Raw genomic sequence first — 25,836 nt, 5'->3', positions numbered from 1 at the left:
TTTTTCTCATTTACAATTGATCTCCCAGGCAGCTTGGTTATGAGACTATTTATTGGAAGCAAGCTGCTTTTTACCAGAAATGCTTCATAGAAATCTAGTCCTTGAAAGGTGACATCACCCCAAGATAAAATGCAGATATTTTCCCTTAGAAGCACATGGCCATCACACAATTCAGAAACAAGTGCATTAGTAGTTGGACATTTTAAGATGCCCTTTCAGATAAAACATTAAATCTAAGCACCATCCTAAGTACAGTCTGTTTTCTCATGTGGGCATAAAACACTTTTCGAAGAGGAGTAGGAAAGTTATTTCAATGTCCTGTATTATAATCCCAGAACACGAAGCAATTGTAGACAAGTCATATCCTAGAATGATACCTAGTTGGATATATCATAAGTTTAATTTTTGAAGTTGGTTGCCCTAGTGGTCATGAACTCTTTAATCCAACAATATACAATAGCGGTGTGCACTCCTTTAAATGTTATCCTTTATTAACCCCTCTCAAACACAAACTGAATCATCGCCAGCATCAGTGACTGACTTGCTCTAGTCTCTCTTACTATCTCTATTGGCTTACGTCCTTGATTAGAAATAGAAATACCTCTCCCTTTGAAACAAAATATTCAGAACCTCTACTTGTCTTTCTTTTTCAAAGATCAATAGTCATAGGAAAAAAATTTCTTGATTGTCCCAAGTCATCTCTCCCTTCATAGTAGATTCCAAACAGATATGGTTTATCTGTCCAATAATTAGTTTTAATATTTACTTTCGTGATGTTCTCTTCTCTTAGGATTCCTTTGCTGACTCTATTCCTATATAATGGTCTCCCAATTACCTTCCAACAACTGGTTTTCGTATGCCCAGATTTATTAGAATGGAAGCATGTTATTTTCTTTATATCACTTGTAGATTCTAATCTTTCTCCTTGACTATTTAACTGTTAATATTATGACTCTTTTCATTTTTTTTCCAATTCATGTTCTCATTTCATTCTCTCTCTTTTTACATCACCACCAATTTTCTTTATTCCTTACTAAATCATAGTTAATTTTTGGTAGACCTGATATCAGATTCATTTTCTTGCGATCAGCTTAGCTCAATCAACTAGATGGTTGGTTTGTGAGGCAGAGGGACACCAATAGCATGGATTCAATTCTTGCACCACCTTAGATGACCATGAAGGATGCTCCTTCTCCCCTTCCCTAAGGTATGGAGACCCTCACAGTTAAACCACCACGTCTACAGGGGAGCCCAATGATCTGGTTAGACTGTGGCAACTTTTAAATTCTGGGTAATATTTAAGCACCTCATCTTTTCAACATCTTGTTTTTATTTCCACTTCCAATTAATCTGCTAATTCTCACTTAGCTTTATCACAGGTTTCAAATAATTCACTGTTGTGTCTTCTATTCCGAGAAGATTCATAGCAAAATTCAAAGTAATTGGCAGTACAACCTATCTCGTATACTTCAAAACAACATTCCTACATTATGCCCATCATGTCTTAAATTTAGTGAATTCCGACTCCACCAAGGGTCCCAACTTCATGATCACAGCTGATGGAAAAACTGGACATGTCAGATCCCAGAGTGAAATGTGGCTTGACAGATCACACATTAATGCCTGCAGTTGGTTCGCATCATTAAACATACTCTCACAAGATGTCAAACGTTTCAAATTTTAAGAATACATGTTTATTACACAAAGGAACAAAAATGTTCTATACATAACAGTTTTAAAATAATGTTTAACAGCAATATCCTTGAAAGACCCTCAACCCCACTGAAGTGCCATTTCTATCTTAACTCTTAATTGCATACTTGACTGGCCCTTTCCAGCTTTGATGGCTTCAGGAGTTCCTTTTGATTTCTGATAACTCAAACTTCTTTCCTGTTCTGACAGCGTAAAAACTTGTAGATTCTTACATCTTGGAAATTTCACAAACTAACTCACCCTACGACTGATAGAAAACTATTCTTCTAAATGCCCTGATCTTTACTCCAGGATGTTATAAAAGTGCAACTCTGTAAACACTCCAATTAAATTCACAGGTATTTGATCGAGGCATTTAGCTTAAATTGCATGTTTTCTTCAGAATAATGAAGTTAGCTGCTGCTCCATCAGACTTGCTAACCTTTTTAACTTGTTACTGTCAAAGAACTGAAACCACAAACATATTTTACCTCGATTTTCAAATGATCTTCAAAATGATTAACATACTAGACATCTTTATCACACCTATCAAACATTTATTCCTCAGGCAACACCACTAAAACACAATTTGATCATCATCGCATTACAGCCATGTTCCATGAATGGCAAAGTGCAATGGTTGCCATGTTTCAAGCAGCACTATCTACACTGCAAAAAGTATTTGGCTGTGAAATGCTCTGAGGCATCCTGAAGGAATGATGAATGGCACAATATAAATCTATGTTCTCTCTTTACTTCAGTATGAATAAATTCTTTAAATCTTAGACGCAGAATTCTATGAGGAGAAACACTAAGTTTACTGAATTGTAAATTAAACTGTACACCACAATTACCACAGTTAATTTTAAACAGCAGTCTGTGGTTTCTGCTGTTAATTTCCTTATAAAGAGAATGTTTTGATCCTAGATTAAGCTTCCTTAATCAATTAGATAATTCTAAAAGACCACATCAAATCAAATTTCTTGCCATATGAAAAAGCTAACTGTTTGTTTGGTTACATTTTGCCTAATAGACATGCTTATCTGGTTACCTGTCAACTGAATAATTACTATAAACAACCACTGAAATCAATCCATTGGGATTCATGCCTGCATAAATATATTCAGACACAGCAAATCTCATGTTATCAACGACATTTACAAAAGTAAATCTGAATTAATCTTGAAAGTCTTACATATATTTAACATGACACTCTGGAAAGCACTGTTAAACAATTTAATTCAGTAAATAAATTGCACAAAACACAATTATTCATCCTTGATTCACACCATTGTTAAAGGGAAGATTACAGAGAAGGTACAACTTTGCTACTGCAGAGAATTGATCACTACTACGGTGAATCTGTTGAAACCTCCAAATTGAAACCCGTTTATCCAAACTATCGCCACAAATCCAGAGTGTTCTTAATAGTAGATTGCCTACAGTTAAAGACAAAAAGACTCTCAAAAATAGTGCCATATGACTACCTGAAAAAAATCCAAAGTTTCAGTAAAAATTGAAGGATATACAGACAAAAAGTTTTCCTGCCTTTTTAAAGTTCTAATACAATTGTACATGCTCCCAAGCAAATTTCACGCGGTAATTGTAAAATGAATGGACATTGTACAGCAAGGATTTCTATATTTCAAAACAATGTGCGGATCTTGAAAAAGCTTATCTTTTCCCTCTCAGACAAAGCAGGACCACTTAGCATGGGCCACACTAAGTCACTATCGCGATATCAAAAGCCCTACACAAAGTTCCACCTTGTGTCATTTAAAAGATAAATAATTGCAAAGCTACAAAAGACTCGGAGCCCTCCCGCCACTAAGTCAATATTTTGAATTTGTTAGAAGATGCAGCCAGCAAAACGGTTCACACCTCAGAGGGGTTATTAATACAAGTGCGCGGATTCAAACTTAAATGCAAGACGAAGGGGGAGGGGGTGCAGCCTTCCCACTCGACACCGAAGGCCTTGCATGTGTGTTTGTTTGTATGTGTATGTGTGTGCGCCTCTCATTGCCTGACAAGTGACCACCCCCACAGCCCCTCTCTTTCTCTCCGACAGACCACTCGCCTCAATGCGCACCCCCTCTACATCTCCATGTCTCGGTTTGATCATTGTTTCATGTTATTTCCCCTCTCCCCACAGCCCAATCACCCACTCCCCCCCCAACCCCCGAAAGGTAACAGGATAATGGCGCCCAGTGGTTGGAAAAGTGAAGGCGGGGGACTTGGCAGACCTACCGTGCGCGGTGAGCCTGTGCATCTGGAGGCGCAGAGATCCTCCTGCTCTCTCCGCTCCGCCATGTTGGTGGCACCAACCTCAGAATGTCACGCACGGCAGCGCACGCTGCGGCGTGACGCCCCAACGTCTCTACGTCAGACGCACAGCGGGACTCATCGCGACGTCACCGCTTGAGGGCCGGGCCCTGAGGGGGCTCCGGGGAGAGGACAAGGGGGGGATTCAGATCTCGCGAGAACTCAGCTTGCCTTTTCCCGCCTTTTCAATGGGCCCCCTGGTTTGTTCTAATCTGTCATCTACCCACATGTGAAGCCGGGCTCCTGGTAACCTACAAGTTGCTGTCATTGCACCATCTGTCTTGCTCCTGACATCATCCAATCATCTCGTCCTTCTCTGACTAGGCCTGTTCTTTGCAGGCTACACCTTAGATCACCTCCAACACCTGACTCTCACAATGCCCTTATTGGTAACTGAACTTTCTCAACCTCCACTTCGTCACACTTGCAGCTCTGATTGGACACTTTCCTTGGTTCTTTTACTATCGAGCTGATTCTAAGGGGTCTTCTCCAGGGCTATTCTTCAACAGCTGTAATTCTTTTCTCTAACTGCAGACTCAGCTCCCACACTTGTATGGTGTGATGCACACCAGCGATTTCGCAAGTTTTCAGGTGCTAAATTTCCACCCAATTTTATTCAGCTGACAAGTAATAGAATGAGTGGCTGCTAGTCTTGATTTCAATATTATTATCCCCATTTGTGATCACTTTCAGTCCCAGAAACCAACATGACCTGCATTCACAAAACTGGCATCCTGATTTGCCACTGTTTTCACTATGAAATGCCATTGAGTATGAAGCTGTTGATGCCAAATCCAAGTTTGGACTTGACTTTCTTAGCTTTTTGGACATCTTGGATATTTCCTGCTTTTCTTCAGCAATTAGGGCAGTATCATGTTCCAGATGTTGAAACCACTCCTACTGGTGCCAAGATTCTTTTGGGGGAAGAAAATTCTAACAATAACTTCCGGTTGTTTCAGGAGAGCGTAATCATCCATCAATACAATGTAAAAATTATTCAAGTGCCTGAAGAGGAAAATGCACACACGAAGGAAAGTATATGCTATGATTCAAATTGACTTGGATAAAATAACATTGTAATGTAATTCCTTGTATCTTTAATAATTCAAACATAAGGATGAAAAGGTTTCTTGCTGGGTAATGAAAATGCTTCTGAAAGATACATTTTTATTCTTTGCAGGAGATGTGATGAAAGGTGTGGGAATCATATATATTAATGTCAATTTTTGAGTTTGGATTTTGAACTAGTGGCATACGTGTATTGATCTATTTAGTGATTTAATAATTAACAATACCTTTCTGGGGCCACAATTTTAAATCAAAATGTACGAAAGAGGCAGATGGCTGAAGACTTCCTGAAGCTTGAATAGAACTATGTTTATATTGTGGATTTTTATAACAGGTGAGAAATGAACAGTATTCGCCTGTTTTGGGGTTTAAAATAATCAAGGATTGATCTTAATCTAAAAGCCAGATATTAGAAAGTATTTTGGCAGTTTGTAAACCTGACTAAAGTCAAATGCAATAATATTTTTCTCCTGGAAAAGGAGAAAAATATTATTCAGAACAGTTAAGGAAATATATTGCCTCAGTAAAAAAGTATAGTTTATGAAAACTTCCAAACCAGGAATGTTTAGTTAGAAATCTGCATAGTGAATGTTAAAGAAAATTCAAAGATCTCAGTTGTGTAAGGAAAAAGTTTCATAGCTCACAGGGCAGAAACTGAGAAAAAGAGCAGCTTCGTCAAACCTACAGATTTGATTGGGAAGGGATCTCTCCTTGGCTTCTAAGTGCCTGTAGAGAGACAGTCTTGGGGAGTAAATGGGATTTTGTTTTCCTGTAGGTTTTGAAATCTTTCAATTAATATATAAATATATATAGTTCATTCAGATTTCAAATGTGGGAATTGGAATTAATAATGGGAATCTGAAAAATAAGAACAACATTATGTTATTACATAGATTTCACACCAGATGGACCAGCAAATTTAAAAACATTTACATGAAATCACAACATGTAATATTCCTGCCTCACCTCCAGTCCCACTCATAGTACAATGGAGTCGATGTTGTGTTTGGTTTGTCAGTTATGTATATGTAACATACAGTAACATCAATAAGTATGGAAACCAAACCATGAGTTAGTCTATGATAATATAGCAATGTAAATATTGTTTTTAATAAACTTCAAGACACCTGTCTCATCCAGAATCCAATCATTGTGGTACATATTATGACAGCCAAAATATAGGGCAGCAGTCAGACTGTATTAAGCTGACTTTGGCGTTTGACCCAAAAAAATCATGGTGGACATTGGATGCTAATGGTGATAATGAGCTGGTACTAAAGCCTGAAACGGTTATAACACCAATGAAAGTTACAAAGGATTATTTTCCGAACAGTCAATCTTCATCATCTATCTGATTTCAGAGCTGAAGTTACAAGCACAACTAAGGCTAAAGTGCTACAACCTGGAAAAGAAACATTTTGACTTGTCTCTTTCTCTTTAAAAGGAATGGGAGGCCACAACTCCAATCAGGTTTAAAAAAATGTGCATTTTAACAGGTTTTGAGGAACAGCTCCAGCCTACAAAAGCACTCCAAGAACAACATACATAAGAAAACACAAAGAAGGATTTGGCCAATAAAAAGGTCTCCCTCTAATGATATTGGCTGATTTCTCCACTCCTGTTTAGAAAGTAGTGTGCAAATTAAAAAAGAATGATGTCATTACTATCTCCTTCTTCTTGTAACTGCTACCTACAAGCCCAATCCTGCCATTTTTAAAGCAGCCACAACATTGAAAGAAGAGAAGCAACAGAAAAGTTAAAAAAAAAATGCAACATAGATTCTTACACTAATATTTTTAAAGAGCACAACGACGATGGACAGCAAATATCTGAACGTGGATTGGCACTCCATTGCGATTCTATAAGAACCTCAGTTCTTGAAAGAAAGAATCAATCTTTACTTCTTTGATCAACAAATAACTGACAAAGAAAGATTGACAATTATATTTTTTTCTTTGGGAGATGAAGGACCAAGAAGTGTCAAATCCTCCAGTAATTTTAATGATGACCGCAAAGGTCTGACAAATTTTCCAGATTTTAGAATATCAACTTAAATGTTTCAGTCAACTTTTACAATATACAATCATGAGTTTATGTTATACCAACAGCCAAGTCAAACAGACAAGTAGGTGTAAGAATGTGATTTCACTGAAACTGACTTATCTGAAATGTAAATGTCAACACAGCTCCTTGGTTGTACACCTGAAAGCTTTTATATTGTTTCAACAAGAGGTCCACCTGTAACAATTTTATCAGCATGACCAAATCTGAGTATTAATACAATCCACAAGGTAACAAATCTGTCAATTGAACTCCCAGATTCCACACTACTGAATTGTGTCTATCTGTGATCTGTTTAAAATTTACCCAGGCACTTTTGATGCGATTGGTAACTTTAAAGGCAAAGTAGTATTACATCTGAAAGATATGGCAATAAATCATTGATTGTTCTTGTCAGTGCAGCTTTTCATATAATTCACATTCCAGAAAATCTCAAACTGGAATCAGATTCCACATTACAAAGCAACATCATCCAGAGAATTAAGCAATATACTGACTGGTGCATTTGTTGAATTTTAAAGAAAGAAACCACTGTGCATGTATGTTTAGATCAAAGGCAACTAAATATTGCACTAAACTGATGCGTACACAAGCTTGCCATGTTGGAACAGCTTAATCGCAAATTCCCAGGTGCTGAGCATCTTTCCAAGGTTGAAGCCAAGCTTGAATAATGGTCCATACATCTGAACCCTGAGTCATAGTAAATGACGCCATTTAGAACAATTTTGTTCGATAAAATTTCCTCAGATTACCATTTGTACTATCCATCAGTCAGTATATAAACAAAAAATTTATGGATTTCATCATTAAGATGACATTGCAATCCTCAGAAGAACCAAATGTAAGCACAGCTCAAACCTCCATCAACACCCGACAGCAAGGAAACATGGTCTTGTTGATAACTGTGAAAGTGGCAAATCAACTTGAGCCACGTCGATTTCTTCAGTTCAATGTACTCACTAACTAGTCTTAGACCTGACCCTACCAAAACAGATAATGTATGCGAAATGCCAATATGAGAAAAAGGTGATTTACAAAGAAGTCTTTGATTTTTCAACTTTTTCTCTCCGTATGTTCCAAATTTCCCAAGCAAGGTACATCCTATTCATGATCCTCACTAAAAAAAACATACCATGCAAATGGCAGTAAAATCACCAACATAATTTTCAATTTTTAAAAATGCTCAACCATCCCATTTGTGGACTCTTCAACATTGTGATACCTCAAAGTGGAATGCATCCCAGAAAGGCATTGGACCATGTCCATGATAGGACAACAATCTCAAAGTACTTCATTCAATGTCCTTACAATAGCTGAGGCCAACTACTACAACACTGAAAGAGAAACTCTTAGATTTTGTAATTCAACAGTTTCATATGGACCTTTTTGGTATGTATTTCATTACTCAAATAAACACAAAACATTAGAAATAATCAGAAGGAAGCATCTCACAAGTTCACCTAGATGATTCCAACTATTATTTGTAAAGATCCAAGGATACTGTTTAGAAGTTCGATACAAACCAGATCCTAAATGATTATGTCTGATGCCCATTTTCCAAATCCTAAGAACAAGGATATTCCTTTAGATGAACAATGAACATTATTTAATCTGAGTTAGAAGATAGTCTTATCTCATTCATTTTGGTCACAGTGAAGCAGAGCAGATTGAACAAGCTATGTCAGATGATGACTAGCTGTAATAGCAGAAAAAGATCATCTTCATTGAATGGCCTGATCACATTTTGCAGGTTCCTGAGCTGGCATGTTCATTCTGGCCATTCAGAGTCCAAGTAAGTCAATTTAGGAACGTAATCTTCGAAGACAAACAAGGTGTTAATTCTGCAAGCTCAACATCTAAACATTCTAGAGCATTCATACGTAGATCTTGTGGATGCAGATAAACCAAGAGGTTGGTACGTCAATCCATATATTACCTGGCAGTAACAAGGACACATGAAACTTGTAAACTCCATAAACTCAACAATCAGAAGAACCTCTCCTTCCAATAGAGATCATTTCTAAACCTTGCCATGTCCAAGGATACAATTACATTCTGTTGACTGACGAGTTCAACTCCCATTTTGTGAGACCAATGAAAAGTACCATTAATACAACAGCTGTTGACGCATTGACCATCATATTCAGTATGTTTATTTACCTCAAAAAAGTGCATTTAATAGTGGTCAGCAGCATGTCCTTTCAAAACGTGTAGGAAAATCAGGTGTTCAACACATTACCTCTTCTTCTCACCACCCTCAGTCAAATACAGAATGCACTTCTTGTCCAATAAAATAAGAATAAACATCCATGATAAACAAGTGCAAAGCAATTTGCTAAGATTTTCAGATAGCTCTGCCAAATCAAGGGTGCTCCTCATCAACAGTTTAAAAGACAGATGCATACAGTTCTTTCCACACAGACTATAAACTTGCAGGTGATGGTGTTCATAATATAGATTCCCAACAGTGTGTAAACAGACCATTCAGCCTGACAAGTCCACACTGACCTTCCGAAGCGTATCCCACCCAGATCCATCCCCCTACCCTATAACCCTGCATTTCCCATGGCTAATGCACCAAACCTACACATCCCTGAACACTATGGGCAATTTGGCCTGGCCAATCCACCTAACCCTCAAATCTTTGGACTGTGGGAGGGAACCGGAACACCCGGTGGAAATCCACGCAGACAGAGGGAGAACATGCAAACTCCACGCAGACAGCCACCGAAGACTGGAATTGAACCAGGTCCCTGGCATTGTGAGGCAGCAGTGACACCCAAAACATTCACAAGACAAATGACAATAAACCAAAAAGTGTAACCCAATCAGGATAACTGATGAATTGTGGGCAAACCTACAAAGCAGAGTGGGTCATAGGAATTCATAAAGTCAAGCCTAGTAGTCGGAGGTATAGAAGCATTCATAGTAGAGGCAGCATTTGAAGGTATTGACATTGGATGAGTAACCCAGAGAATAGAAGCTAAGTGCTGTGGATGCTGAATATCTGAAATAAGCTGCTGGAGAAACTCAGCAGGACTGGTTGCATCTATGGAGAAAGAAACAGAGTTATAATTTTGAATTTCATATGATTTTTCTTCGGAACACCAATCATCCTGGGTAATGGTGAGTTTTGAGAAGATTTGTAGCTCTGGATGTAGGTTTGCTTGCTGAGCTGGAAGATTTATTTTCAGATGTTTTGTCACCATACTAGGTAACATCTTCCGTGAACCTCCGGACGAAGCACTGCTGATGATTCCTGCTTTCTATTTATATGTTTGGGTTTCTTTGAGTTGGTGATGTCATTTCTGGTGGTGATGTCATTTCCAATGGTGATGTCATTTCTGGTTCTTTTTCTCATGAACCTTCCAGATCAGTGAGCAAACCTATATCCAGATCCTGGGTAATGCTCTGGTGACTTGGGTATGAATCCTCGCACAAGTATGTGATGACATTCAAATTCAATTATTAAATCATGGTGACCATTACCTATTGCCATTTGTCATAAAAACCCATCTAGTTCACTAATGTCTTTTAGGGAAGAAAATCTGCCATCATTACCAGGACTTCCTTACATGTGCCTCCAGACCCATAACAATGAGTTTGACTCTTAAATATCCACTGAAATGGACTAGCTGAATGGATGGACCATCTGGCATCGACCAAGCCACTGGAAATGATAAAAGCCTTTGCCCAGTCTATTTTACTAATGACTAGGTACTTGTAAAAAAATTGAGAACGTTGTCCAACAGATGATGGGCTTACGTCCAAAATGTCGACTCTCCTGTTCCTTGGATGCAGCCTGACCTGCTGTGATTTTCCAAGACTATCCTTTTTAACTCTTATTCTCTATCATCTGCAGTCCTCACTTTCTCCTCCCTGCCCAACAGAATAGGCAAGCAACAGCCCAACATTGTCCATAACAGTGGTTTTAAACTGATGACTGCACAATATTCAACAGCGTTCATGAACCCCTGAGATACTAAAGATTTTCATGTCCAAATATACAAAGACCTGGACAAAATTGATAAGTGGCAAATAACATTTGTGTCATACAAGTTTAACACAATGACTCTGTCCAACAAAAAAGAATTGATCAACTGTCCCTTGACATTCAATGCCATGATTAATGATGAATCCTTCACTCTCAATACCCTAAGTTATATCAACCAGAAAATGAAATAGACCAGCCATATATTCTGTGGATATAACAGCAGGTCAGAGACTGGGAATTCTGTGGTGTTTAACACACCTCCTGATTCCTCAAAGCCTGTCCACTTGCCTGGATCAGTGCAGCTTTAACATGTGCTGGATATGCTGGATATTCTACGATGCATCAAGATAGATACTTCCCCAGGGCCGGACCAGATCTATCCTGCGGGAAGTGAGGAATGAGATTGCTGCACCTCTGGCGATGGCCTTTACATCCTCACTCTCCACAGGAGTAGGACTGGATGATTGGAGGGAGATGAATGTTATTCTTCTGTTCAAGAAAGGGAAAAGGGAAATCCCTGAGAATTACAGACCAGTCAGTTTCATATCTGTGATAAGCAAAGTATTGGAAAGGATTCTGAGAGATAGGATTTATAGCCAACACTGAGGAAGCTCAACACCATCCAAGATAAAGCTTTCACATGATTGTCACCCCTTCTAATGTTTTCAGCCTTCAATCCCGTCACCACTGATGCACTAATTTATCAAGATTTCTTTGTCAGCACCAGCCAACTTCCACTACCAGAAGGACAAGAAAGAGCAACAGGAACAATGGAACACCACCTACAAGTGTCTGCCAAACCACACACCACTCTGACTTGGAACTATAACACAGTTTCATTACTGTTGTGAGGACAAAATCTGAGAACTCGCTATTTAAAAACACTGTGGGTGTACTTACACAACTTATACTTGGACTGCAACATTTCAAGAAGGCAGCTTACCATCACTCTCTCAAGGTCAGTTTGGGATGGGCAAAAATAGCCTCGTGAGAGATGTCTACATCCATGAATGAATTTTAAAGAAGGATAGCTGCAAGACACATTGATAGATTCAGAAATCGAATCTGAGTTCAGGTACCACTATTTTGGTAACACACCGTTCAACAACATAAAGTCTTGAGGCCCTAGTAGAGATCTTCTTCTAAAAGATGATGCTATGTAATAAAAAGTATTATCATTCCACAATAAGAAGTTGCAGAATTTGGGTTGAGAATAATGTTCCCAATTTACAGAATTATGCTTTTTCAGGGTCATGTAACTGATGAAGGTTATCATTCTATTCTTTGCATCCTAAGAACTTAACCGTGGCAGTATTGATGAGAAATGGGAGGATACATTATCTTCTAATGTCAAACATATCATATCATGCTCAGTGCAAAATATAAGTTCTTCTCCAAAGACTTAGCAATTTCTTTTATATTGTAACAATCACTTTGCTTTCCACCCATTCTCTCTGTCTTCCATTTTCAATCTCTCTGAATTTGAATATTAGAAATCTAAACATAAGAAAATGTGTGTTAAAACCAGAGCTGCAATTAATCTGTAGACTGACATGGCATTGTTGAAATATAGAATTTTATTCTCTGGAGACTTCCTGTGTCAGCACCAGACAGGTGAATGCACATGCAGGGTCAGGGGCGGCACGATGGTTTCGTGGTTAGTACTTTATAGCACGAGAGACCTAGATTTATTTCCAGCCTCGGGCAACCGTCTGTGTGGAGTTTGCACATTCTCCCAGTGTCTGTGTGGATTTCCTCTGGGTGCTCCAGTTTCCTTCCATAATCCAAAGGTGTGTAGATTAGGTGAATTTGCCATGCTAAATTGCCCACAGGTCAGGGGTAAATAGGGGAATGGGTCTGGGTGGGTTACTCTTTGGAGCGTAAGTGTAGACCTTTTGGGCCGAAGGGCCTGTTTCCACACTGTAGGGATTCTATGAAACTTGAAACATTAACACTTCTTTCTCTCCACAGATGCTGCCTGACCTGTTGAGTTTCTCCAGCAATTTCTCTTTTTGTTTCAGGTGAATGCACACATTTGGCAGCACAAAGATAAAAGGTTAAGAGTCAAGTATTACTCATTTATATATTTGGAACAGATTTAAGTAGATATACAGAGTTAAGTCTATTTGGCTGTTCTTTGTAAAATAAATAAATGCTAATCTCTTCAGATCAATAGCAGAGGTGTGCATCAAAAATATGTTTTCTATCTCAATGAAATGGTAACAAACACATGACCATTCTAATGAAGAGATTTATTTTTATATTCAACTAATCAAGTTATTTCAACAGATTTTGTATATCTCAAAATGAGAATAAGGTAACTGAGCTTGTAAAAAGGATCCTCTTTGAACGATCAATGTTGCAGTCAATCATAAAAATGATCAAAAATATACCTATCTCAGATAAACGTATTAGGGTTTGAGTTTGATCATACTGAATCAGGAGAAACTGGGTGGATAGGCAAATTGTTTGCATCAACAAGACCCAGAAGTCAGAAGGCCATAAAAACATAGAAAGTCAAATTGGAATACTTTCTTAATAATGTCTATCCATGGAAGGTTAAACAGATTTTCAGGTGCAGGTATTCTTGCAGTAAAAGCAAGTTCACTGCTTCAAAAATAACCAAAAAAATTAATGAATCATTGGTCTTAATCACGAAATGTTTCCAAGACGTAGCTTTCAAAACAGATGCAGAGAGGTAGGCCAACAACTTAAATAGTTAACGGTCAAATTAAGGGCAGCATTCAGAATGGCTCCCACTGCACAGAAAGGCTGCTAGATCCATAAAGACAACCTCCCAGAAATATCCTTTGGAGGCTCAACTCCGAAAGAGAAAGTCCTTGGCAGGTCAAATATTCCCTGCTGGCCCAACAATTCAACTGAAGGGTTTTCCCTTTCAATCCTGAAGCCTGCTGCATTTTTGTCTCTGAAATATCTAATTACTCACTCTCTGTCCCCTAACCTGCCGCAACAGTGCTCACCTCTTGGGTGGCCTGCCATGGTTATAGAGCTGTGGATCATTTCATTAGGCTACAACTTTGGGAACCTGACTGCTATTCTTAACAAGACAGCAACTAGGAAGGCGCCTCTGGGAAAATAGCTTCGTCAGTCTATTTCCCAGTAAGTGTATGCTTGGGAGCCCCGTTTGGCCCGACATCATTTCCCAATGCTTGCAAGAAAAGTCTGCTCAGATAGACTGTTTCTTTTCCTGTGAGAGTGCAGAACAAGAGAGCATAATTTTAAAATACAATGAAATCAGGAAACACTTGTTACCAAGGGAAAGTATGAATATAGAACAGTACTCCCTCATTCCCCAGCTCTCCATTCCTCCATGATCTGAAAAGAATATGCATGCTGGGTTAGCTTTCTAACCATTCTTGGATCAATACTTTTTTTCCTTGGGTAAGGGTATCAAAGGAATTGGAGAACAAGTGGTGAAATGGAGTTCAAGTAGAGACCAGCAATGATCAACAGTCTCAGCATTTATGGCATGTGCTTTCAAGAGAACACAATTTTCTCAAAATACTCAATGGTCATTATAACTGATGTGATGCTGTGGTGAAATATTTCATAGCTATGCTTTTATTACAGTCACTTTCGAGCTATTCAAAATCAATACAAATTTCTTGTCTTGATTATTTTTGTTGTCACAAAAATCTATTTCAACATTATTTTGGATGAAGTGATGGTTCTCAGTCCCAACCTACTACAGTGGTATTTCAGATTTTATAAAACTACATTTTTCATTGACTATCATAATGGATTTATTATCATCAATTGCACTAAATTATTTGTGAAACCATAGAGCCTTGTGATAAAAGAACTTTTGGATTACTGATCTGCCATAACGCATTGAATAGAATACTCTTGAGATAACAGAGGGTAGTTTTTTTTTATTCTGAGTTTGGTTTGCAGATTTTCACCTTCCTTTCACTTGTATTAGTTTAAAGCATCTAAAGCACATCATCATTTCAGTGAATCATTATGCTTGCGTCTTCAATTTCTGCCCAAAATACAGAGATCACAAAAGGCTCTATAACTGGTAGCTTTGAAAATGATATTATTGCAAATTATTAACAAATATCCTGGGTAAATCTGTTTTGATTGACATAAGCAACTGCTTATTTTAAATGGCAACTCATTATGACACTACGATTGCAAGAAAATAGCCAGAGAGATTACACCAGTCTTGTTCCTTATTTTCCTGATTTTTGGAACTCAATTGTTTAATGCCATCTCTGATGTTAAAGCGTAGGTTACCGAGACACAAACTCAAGGTTGACTTAAGCCTCAAGGATATATGCAAATCAGTGTCTCACTAGGCCAATCAGACGGTGACAGGATTTGACTATAGATGCTTGAACAGTGACGTGCCTGAAGTTTTCCAAACAGTCTGAAGGTCGACAGCTCGTGTGAAGAATGGAGATGAGTGCTTCCACAGACAACGCAATGATAATTACAGACCACTTACCTTGGAGATTCCCTTTCCTTCCCAACAAACCTTCTAGAAATTTCCCTCTCCACTACATAGAAAACTGAAAGGGCCACTGGCTCAACCCATATTATATCCTTCTCCCACTTTTCAAAAATTATTGTTGGAGATGTTGGTGCCATTGGAAAAAAATCTGCATTTGTCTCTAATTGATCTTGAGAGGATAGCGATGAGCTTTCTTTTTGAAACACTGTAGTTTTTTTGGTGAAGGTATTGTCATAGTACTGCTTAATAGGGATGTCAAGCATTTTGACTCAGCAATAATGCGGGTATGGTGATATGTGACTTGGAAGGGAACTTGGTATTTACAAGTACCTGCTGTCCTTGAGTTTCTCAGTGGTGGAAGTCCTGGCTCTGAGAGATTTTGTTGAAGCAGCCTTGGAGACTTTCTGCAGTACGTGTTGTAGATAGTGTACACTGCAGCCACAGCATGGTAGGAAGATATCAGCCAACTGAATGGGATGAAGATCGAGTGGACTGCTTGATGTGGACAGTATTGAACTTGTTGAGTGCTCGTGACTGGCACTTACCTGAGTAAGTGTAGAGTATTTCATCGCACTACTGCTTTCAGCTTTGTTGGCGGGAGAAGGTTTTGAGAAGTGATGAGTTAATTCACTCATCAGACACCTGCCTTTGATTTAAAGTGTGGGGAACTGAACGTGAAAAGAAGACTGATTGAGAGAACAAAGATGGTTCAGGTGTTTTCCAAATTTAAATTTAACTTTTAAGTATTTCACATTACACTGGGTTCACTTTATTCATGTGTGTGCCATCATTGTTGAGTCTAGCTTAGTCATAGAGCAAAATGGACTCGCATGCCTCATGCCTGGCACACATTGATGAATGCAGGGAAGTTAGGGGCATTTCTTTATTTGAAATAAACAATGTTGTAGTTTTGTGTTCTATCTTTACTGAATATTCATGTCTGTCCAGTGTTTTGTGTTTTGCAGGGCATGGCAGGTTCAGCTGGCCATTGCAATGCAAAGGACATTGTCTGAGATGACCTTTAGCTGGGATAATTGAAATGTTGGAAGTGAATTCAAAGCCCTGTAAGGATGCTGCCAGCCAAGCTTTGATCACAACATATATAAGGTTTGAGTTATAAGGAGAGGTTGGGTAGGTTGGGGCTTTCTTTCCCTGGAGGGTCAGAGGCTGAGGGTTGCCCTTGTAGAAGTTTAAAAATCATGAGGGGCACAGATAAGATGAATGGCCAAAGTCTTTTCTCCACGGTAGGGGAGTCCAAAACTTGAAGGCATAGGTTTAAGATGAGAGGGGAAAGATTTAAAAGGGACCTGAGGGGCAACTTTTTCATACAGAGTGTGGTGCATATAAGGAATGAGCTGGCAGAAGAAGTGGTAGAAGTAGATACAATGACAACATTTAAAAGACATTTGAATAGGTACATGAATAGGAAAGGGTTAAAGGGATATAGGCCAAATGCAGGCAAATGGGACTAGTTCTGTTTGGAAAACCTGGTTGGCATGGACAAGTTGGACAGAAGGGCCTATTTCCATGCTATATAACTCTATGAGTTTGTGACTCTATATGGAAGTGACCTTTTATGCCACTTATTTTGTTACTTTGACTGAAAATCCTAATCACCCCCTGAACAAATGCAGGACTTCAGGCCCTCTCCCTTCCTCTCCTCCTTGCCATGCCCACAAGTCTCAATGCATGTTGGAATTCTCCTACTCCCTTCCTTTGTGCCGCAGAGTTCAACAAGGAAAACCACAGACTTCAGAAACAGCTACACAAAGCTAATTGTTGCACACCCCCTTTAAAACAAAGATGAACCTTTGTGCGCCACTGACTTTATTGTGAGGGCAGAGCACATTTGCGAACGTTTTAGTTTAATATAAATAGTAGATAAGGTCAGCATGAGTCCTGATCGCCACAAATGTCTGCTGCTGAATTAATCTCAAAACTTGTACCCACTATATGAAAGTAAAATTTCTGCTCTTACCCAATTTAGTCGTCCCACCCACCATGTTGCTCACAATTGGAAGATCTATAAAACCACCCCCTCATTGTTTCACCTATCCTTTCATCTTCTGCGTTTAAGTAAGAACAACAGTGAAAACTAATAGCGTTCAAAGGTGGAATAATGTGCAGCACTAAATAGCAAGTGAAACATACAATACCTTGTTTCGTGTTTTCAGAGTAGGATGTAGATGAAGGCTCTTGAAGTTTTGTACCTCCGTGTTTGGTGGATTCACAATTTTGTCCTCGTTTACTGAATAACAAATGGATGGATTTTTGCTGTTGATTGAAACTGAAGCAGGGTTGCCTCTGCATTCAATTTCTCTGCGTCTGTCCTTAGTAACGACTCTAAATGTGGGACTCATGTTTAAGTGAGGTACATAGTCAGGAGACCCAGGGACAAATGAAATCTGTCCCGAAAAGAAATGTCGACCACATATTTTAGAATGAAATGTTGGTGTCCACCCTGGATTAGTGAATCGTATAGCTCTCATCAAAGATGCAGTGTGTGCTTCTGATTCTCGAATAACAGTGAACCATCGTACGTGATTGTCCTTGCCATGACGGTTTGGGCATCCAGGAATACAGCAAGAGCTTTCATAGGCATTTGTACTAAGAGTAACAAACTTTTTGGCAGCAGGTTTTTTAAAGGGAACCACAGCTTTAGAGGTGAGGCCAAACTTTTGACAGGGAACTCTCTGAAAGTAAGGCCTAGTTCCTGAGACGGAGAGACCATGAGGTCGGAACAGATCTCGCAGTTTGCCTTTAGAGTGTTCTTTGACTTGCTGGGCAGTCATTGATGTCTGGTCTGACATATTGTCATGAGGCATTGTGTAATGCTGAAGAAAAAGAAAATGATAACTGTCACAATGAATATATAGACAGGTCAGCACCAACAGGACCATTAATCAGTACCAAATCATTATAATTGTAAAACACCGATTGAAGAGTGACATTTTCCGATAATCAACAAAAAAAACATTGGTACACCTGAATAATCAGATAGATTTTAACTTGGAGCAATAGCGTTAACAGGGTAATGATGAATTGGAAGTTCATTTCACTATTCTTCTGACCTTCATTTCCAATGAATTTAAATCAAGATAGGTCTGACAGGAACCACTGACTCCTGATAAACCAATTTATACAATTGCACAAGTCAAATGGAGTGGGTCCTAATGCAAAATTTTATAGTTGGATTTAAAGTAGTGTTACCCAGAAAAAAGCAAGACACCAGTCATCTGGTGTCATAACACACTTTTTATGCTGGCACATGATGAAGGCTCTTGAAGTTTTGTACCTCCGTGTTTGGTGGATTCACAATTTTGTCCTCGTTTACTGAATAACAAATGGATGGATTTTTGCTGTTGATTGAAACTGAAGCTGGATTGCCTCTGCATTCAATTTCTCTGCGTCTGTCCTTAGTAACGACTCTAAATGTGGGACTCATGTTTAAGTGAGGTACATAGTCAGGAGACCCAGGGGCTTTTCTCGCGATGGCCAGAGAGCCAGCATGTTTCAAGCAGCAAGGCTTTTAATATGCAAATCAGTCCGACAAGGTATGTGGGAGCGCCCATAGAAATTGCTGGAAAAGTGCTCCCTAGGATCACTCAACCTGAAACGTTAACTCTGATTTCTCTCCACAGATGCTGCTGAACTTTTCCAGCAATTTCTGTTTTAGTTTCTGATTTACAGCACCTGCAGTTTTTTTCAGGTTTTTATTAAGGTATGTAGGAAGCCAGCTGTGGTTTTGATGGATAGTTGGGCACAATCTGAGCCATGCATGTTTTTCTCTGTTACAGAGAGTTACAGCAGGAAAAGCATTGGGAAACTAAGAGGCCAGCAGAACAGAAAATACTTCACCACATTCCACATGTACAATATGGTAGGCTGCAGTCCTGGATTCCTCTTGCCCTCCAATAACATCCTGTCCTGCAGCAAACCAGCTACAGTGAAGTGTCTATTTGCTTATCTCAATTCACCAGCTGCAGAATAAGACTCAGTCCTCGAAATGGACCAGACCTCCTGTCACAGACTGAGCAGTCATCTAGGGCAATCTCTGAGTAGTACTGTCTCACAAGGTGAGTTAGGAGCCATTTAATCAAGCCAGAGAGTGCTGAGTGGGGATGGTGTTAGGGAACTAATATCTTCCCACTCCTGTTTCAACCATTCATTATTCCTATATCACCACCAGTTGCAGTGTATTAACCCAGTGGTGGACAGGGGTTCGCTATGCAGGGAGCATGAAAAGTGAATCTTGTCGAGAGTTGCTTCCAGGCTTCCTTTGCCCTTCCCCTCCCTTGCTACTGACATTAGCACACATGTCATTCCCACCCCCGACAAATGTGCCCTGCAAAATCACTTGTTGTCAAGGTCCATGGATGACCCTCGTCCTGGATGTGCACCTTATTGGCAGCAATCACAGCTCCTGTTGTCACTACCATGTATAGCCTCTGATTAACCAGGTAGTTCATGCGGGAGGAACTTGTACATTCTACTCCTGGGTTCCTTGGTTCTGGGGAAGGTCTGACAATGCTTAACTGACACAATTTGGTACATCTTCCTGAAAGGAGGCAACAAGGTCTCTTCTCAGCTAGCAGGTAAACCACTGTTACCTCCATTAATTAACACCCCATTGCTAAGTTATACAAATCAACAGATTCAAGAACAAACTCTTCCCCAATGTTATTAGACTTCTGAATGGAACTCTCAAACTTTAAATTTAAGGTTCATCTCAGTCTTTGGGTACCTTCTATGCAGCTGTAACATTGTGTTTTTCACTTTGATCTATTACCCGAATCCTCTTTGTATAGTATGATCTGCCTGTATTGCATGGAAAGCAAAATGTTTACGCTACCTAGGTGCATGTGACAATAATAAATCAAATCAAAAATCAAAAAAAGAGTTATCCTACAGTCAATAATTACCCTTATTATTATTCCTCAAGGAACAAGCACCATGGCATGAGTTAGATCTGCTGGTAAAAGCATTAGACTGAAGATGCAGTGAAGCTTCAGGGAAGTGCAATGGAACAATGAGTGCATACTTACACTCACCTCCTACTTACAATGTTACTCCGCTTCATTGGCGAAATAGAGATCAAATAATCTGAAAAGAGTTTATGTGTATATGTCGATTTATCTTGCATTCAGCGTGGATCCATCACATGCCAGATGGCATATACTAATCTGTCTCACTTTTTTTAAAATAGCCTATAATTTTGTCAGGTGTTTTTTCTGACTTGTGAACAAAACTTCACAAGCAAGTATGATTAACCTCGAAATTACCATTGGAGTTTACATGCAGGCAATATTACTTGGGATTTCCCATGCGGGCACTTTCCTGTCTGAATTACTTTAATAGTGAGTGAAAAGTGAAAGGCCAAGTTAAACACAGATACATTTTAGCTTGTAGAATGGCATCAAGTCAGCAGACTACTTGTCAGCAAGAGATCCATTTGTTTCATTATTAAGTATTCTTTCTCAAACAAAATTCTGGTGCTCTCTACAACAAATTTTAATTTAAAAGTAGCAGCTGCTGAAAATGCTCAGCAGATCTGGCAGTATCTGTGGAGACAGAAACACTCCATCACTTCTGATCTCTGCTTGGTAATTTATGACCAAGCATTTACAAATCTTCCTTTCTTTCACTCTTTCTCTCATTTACTTTTAAAATGTCATTTGCTAAAGAATGAATGCTGATCACGTAAAAGAACTTGCATCTTCATTTCTCCTTTTACCCAAGATAAACATGAAACTGAAAATCACCTTCCTGTTCCTTTGTGCCCTTTTCAGTTTTATAAGAGATTGTGTTGGCAATATAAAGTTTACATGGTTTTTTTACGATTATATGCTTGATCATCATCATAACAGTAATACACTAATGCTAAGCAGCAAAGAACAAACTAACTCAAGTTAGCTCAGGATTAAACTCTCACTGGAAGAAATGTGTGCATCCCATTTACATGCAGGTGCAATGTTTACAGGCAACTGCTAAGCCTTGTTCACTGTCTCTTCTCATCCAAGTGAAAAGCTTGTGCAAACATCTGTCAGTATGTTCGTGGAATGAAGGGTGATGTACAGTATGATCCCAGCATTAAAGGTTACCTGATGACTATCCATAGGACGGGTGCACTTATCACAAACTGGTAATGTTTTCCTGTCTCAAGTGGAAATCAGAATCGCTGAACTGGACAAAAACAAGGCTCTCGCTCACTTTTCCAAACTCCCAGCTGTTAGAGAATTGAGCAAAAGTAGCTGTACCATGTCTAACAAATTATTTATAAAACTCTAATGTTACTTCCTTGCTTTTTCAGTCCATGGACAGGATTTTCCTAATCCTTCGGAGTTGGAGCCTGAGGCAGGGATGCCTGGAACACTCCATTAGAATCCCTGGGATGGCATTCTGATGTGGCTCCACATCAGGGTTACTTTCCCAGCTGCCCCTGGAATCAGCAGCTCAGTCCATGGAGACATGCAGGACTTAATAAAGGACATTTTTCTGACATTATTGAAATTGTGCCAGTGTCGTACAAACCTCCCATTATGTTGTGGCAAAATCTCAGAGACAGTGTGTCAATTGGAGACAAGAGGTCCATTAGAGGCTGTATGAAACCCTGCAATCAGGGAGGGAACCACAAGGTTCAAGAAAGTCCAGTCATGGTCACAGGAATGGTTCTCTAGATTGGAGCCTTTTGTGAACATCCTGTTTTGAGGTAATGCCTTTAATCTACAGTCTGTTGTTCTTTCAGTGTCAGTATCTGAGCTGATGGCTGTGAACCCTGAAATGAAATGATGGCACTGTGTCTTCATTATTACTGACTTATTGACATTCCCCATTGTCTGATCTGTTGAACCTCTTGGTTATTGAGAAAGAAGTCATTGTACTGCTTGCATTTCAATCAACAACTGTGAATTCATTGTGTATCACAATCCACACATCAGGGACTATCCAGTTTAGCTCCACTAACCTTTACCTCAATAATTTCCCTTCTGATGACTCTCACTGGGGAAATGAGCTTGAATTTCAATGAATCTTTCAGTGAGCTTTCGTGTGTTGATCATGAGGGATCCAGGTATTGCTTTACTGTTGTCCTATCATGGGATTTCCCACATTCTAAATTACAAGCACGCCCCTTAGAGGGATAGGCAGAATCTTGCTGAGGTGGAGGGTTTCTCACTGGAGAGCTGGTAAGAGACCAGCACTACCTCTTTCAAAAATCACCATTTAATTAATGTTGTATAGGTCAAGCAGACTGTCCAAATTTCTTCTTCAGTTCTCAATCCAAAAGTAGATTTCTCTCTCAGGGCTGCAATTTCCATATGTGTAGTGCACAGAGGCAGGTCCCAAATCCAACTCAGCTCGAACAGGGATCAAACCCCACACTTTTGGCATTGCAATCCCATTCACACAGGCTGTCCAACCAACTCAGCCAGCCAGACCCCCAAGCAGCCTCTCTGACAACTGAAAGCATACACCATCCATTTGAATCAGCTGCCCCTCAGGGAAAACATTCTGACAGCTTTCCAGGCTTAATGATTAATTGACAGTTATGATTCTCTGACCAATTCTACCAATTTCATTATGTTTATTTTCACAAGGTAAAGAGGTTTCAAGTCCATAAGACCATAAGACATAGGATGGAAGTAAGGCCATTCAGCCCATCAAGTCCACTCCGCCATTTAATCATGGCTGATGGGCATTTCAACTCCACTTACCCGCATTCTCGCCGTAGCCCTTAATTCCTTGTGACATCAAGAATTTATCAATCTCTGCCTTGAAGACATTTAGCGTCCCGGCCTCCACTGCACTCCGCGGCAATGAATTCCACAGGCCCACCACTCTCTGGCTGAAGAAATGTCTCCGCATTTCTGTTCTGAATTGACCCCCTCTAATTTTAAGGCTGTGCCCATGGGTCCTAGTCTCCCCGCCTAACGGAAACAATTTCTTAGCGTCCACCCTTTCCAAGCCATGTATTATCTTGTAAGTTTCTATTAGATCTCCCCTTAACCTTCTAAACTCCAATGAGTACAATCCCAGGAATCTTGAGATAAAAGCGAAATGCATTCGCTTTCTTAATCACGGATTCAACCTGCATGTTTCCCTTTACAGAATCCTCAACTAACACTCCCAGATCCCTTTGTACTTTGGCTTTATGAATTTTCTCACAGTTTAGAAAGTAGTCCATGCTTGTATTCTTTTTTCCAAAGTGCAAGACCTCGCAATTGCTTACATTGAACTTCATCAGCCATTTCGTGGACCACTCTCCCAAACTGTACAGATCCTTCTGCGGTCCTTGCAGTTTCTATGATTAATACTTCAAATGATGATTGACATTTTTATTGGCCTACAGTTAAAATATTTTTAATGAATTCTGACTTTTTTAAACAATTTGGTTGTAACTGAAGGTCACAATTAATTAATTAATTCTACACATAATATATACTATTTAAATGGATATGGAAGTACTATACTTTGATATGGAGGGTATACATGAATAAGGAATGTTTAAGGGTGTTGGTGAAAGTCTTAGACAACCTTGTTGTTACTTAAACAGAAAGAGTAAAGGCCCAAAACACAAACACAGGCCTTTTAAACAGCTGGCTCTGCACTCAGTAGTTTATCGCTGCCCCCAAAACATTTTGCAGAACCAACCTCCCAACTTCAGTACGTGCATATATCCCTCACACCTACAGTTAGAATCAGAGCTACTTTATTTCTCCCACCTGCTACGGACCAGGCCAGACCCCCCCCAAAACAGTTCAAGAAAGTAGCCCAAACTCTAACTTTGCCAGTTGTTTTAAGCAGGTGTACAGCAGATATTCAAGAAGGGATGCAGTTGGTCAAACCACTTAGTTTTAAACAAAACTGAATTTATTTACAAGATTACCAAATGTAACAAGAGTAAAACAGAACAGAATATTGAATAACTTAATCTATCTGAAAACATAACAGATCATCCCAATTTAATGATACTGTTCCAAATACTTAGAAGTCAGAGAGGGAGGAGGATCAGCCTGGACCTGCATCTTTTGATCTAGCAGCTTCGAAACACTATTGTGCTAAAGTCAAACCAACCCAGAGAGAAGCTGAGCTGGGAGAACAGGCCACTTCCCTTTCATTGTACAAATACTTTTTTTCAGCTTAAACGCCTTTTGCCTGAGGCAGTACCTGTTAACTATAATCAAATTGGCCCCAAAACCCTTCAATCCTAGACTTTTCTGAATCGTGTCTTTTACAATCCCTCTGAGAAAACACCAAGAGCAACATAACTTTGTTAAAGGAGCAGCACTGTCACACCTCTCCCCTTCAAAAATATGAACCACCAATATCCAGAGATGGCTTCATTTTAAAGCACCTTAATTTTAAACTGTTAGTATGTTACAATACACATAGATATTACATTGATTACAAACATGCAAACATACATAACTATATTCTGCTTCGATCTGTTTTACTCCAGCCACTGAATGTCTCTGTTTCTCATTCAAACATCGACAATGTGTCAACAATCACATTTTCTCGTCCTGCCACATGCACAATTTTCAAAGTGATTGGCTGTAACAACAAGCTCCATCTAAACAGTCTGGCGTTTTTGTCCTTAAATGTCTCCACAAACTTCAATAGGTTATGATCAGTGTACAGTGCAACCTCGGTTATCCAATTGTCCAAATTTCAGATTATCCAAATAAGATTTCAAGGTCCAAATGCTTGGGTAAACTGTGTTATCCGAACATTCAATTATCAGAATGTTTGATTCTCTGAACAAAATAGTCCCCACCTGTGCTGCTCAGATAATCGAGGTTGTCCTGTATATGATTGCCTCAAATACATTACTGGTGACATCAACATTGAAATGTTGTAATGCCAACAATAAGCTCAAAGTCTCCTCCACAACCGTCAAATGTTTCTGCTGATGAATGTTCAATTTCCTGGAGAAATATCCAATGTGTCTTTCTAGCTTGTCTTTTAGGACAGAGATGAGGAGAAACTTCTTCACCCAGAGCGTGGTGGCTGTGTGGGATGGTCTGCCCCAGAGGGCAGTGGAGGCCCAGTCTATGGATTCATTTAAGAAAGAGTTGAATAGAGCTCTCAAGGACAGTGGAATCAAGGGTTATGGAGATAAGATAGGAACAGGATATTGATTAAGGATTATCAGCCATGATCATATTGAATGGTGGTGCAGGCTCGAAGGGCAAAATGGCCTACTCCTGCACCTATTGTCTAT

At 39.3% G+C, this 25,836-nt stretch overlaps 1 protein-coding gene across 7 annotated transcripts in view; it reads right to left on the bottom strand.

The window, feature by feature from the left end:
* The window catches only part of zmym4.1 (zinc finger MYM-type containing 4, tandem duplicate 1), a 207,780-nt gene that overhangs the window by 113,241 nt on the left and 68,703 nt on the right, over nt 1–25,836 (bottom strand). For 5 of the 7 annotated variants that reach the window (XM_043717850.1, XM_043717848.1, XM_043717849.1 and 2 more), the window contains exon 3: nt 17,771–18,448. In XM_043717850.1, coding sequence (XP_043573785.1) covers nt 17,771–18,448 — 678 coding nt within the window. Of the gene's footprint in view, nt 1–3,939; nt 4,094–17,770; nt 18,449–25,836 lie in introns of those variants that run through there. The other 2 variants (XM_043717853.1, XM_043717854.1) reach the window with 2 other exon arrangements.

Source organism: Chiloscyllium plagiosum, chromosome 27 (assembly GCF_004010195.1).
Source record: "Chiloscyllium plagiosum isolate BGI_BamShark_2017 chromosome 27, ASM401019v2, whole genome shotgun sequence".
Lineage (NCBI taxonomy): Eukaryota > Metazoa > Chordata > Chondrichthyes > Orectolobiformes > Hemiscylliidae > Chiloscyllium > Chiloscyllium plagiosum.
Note: the sequence above shows the minus strand (reverse complement) of the source record. Positions and strands in the feature narration are given on the sequence as shown.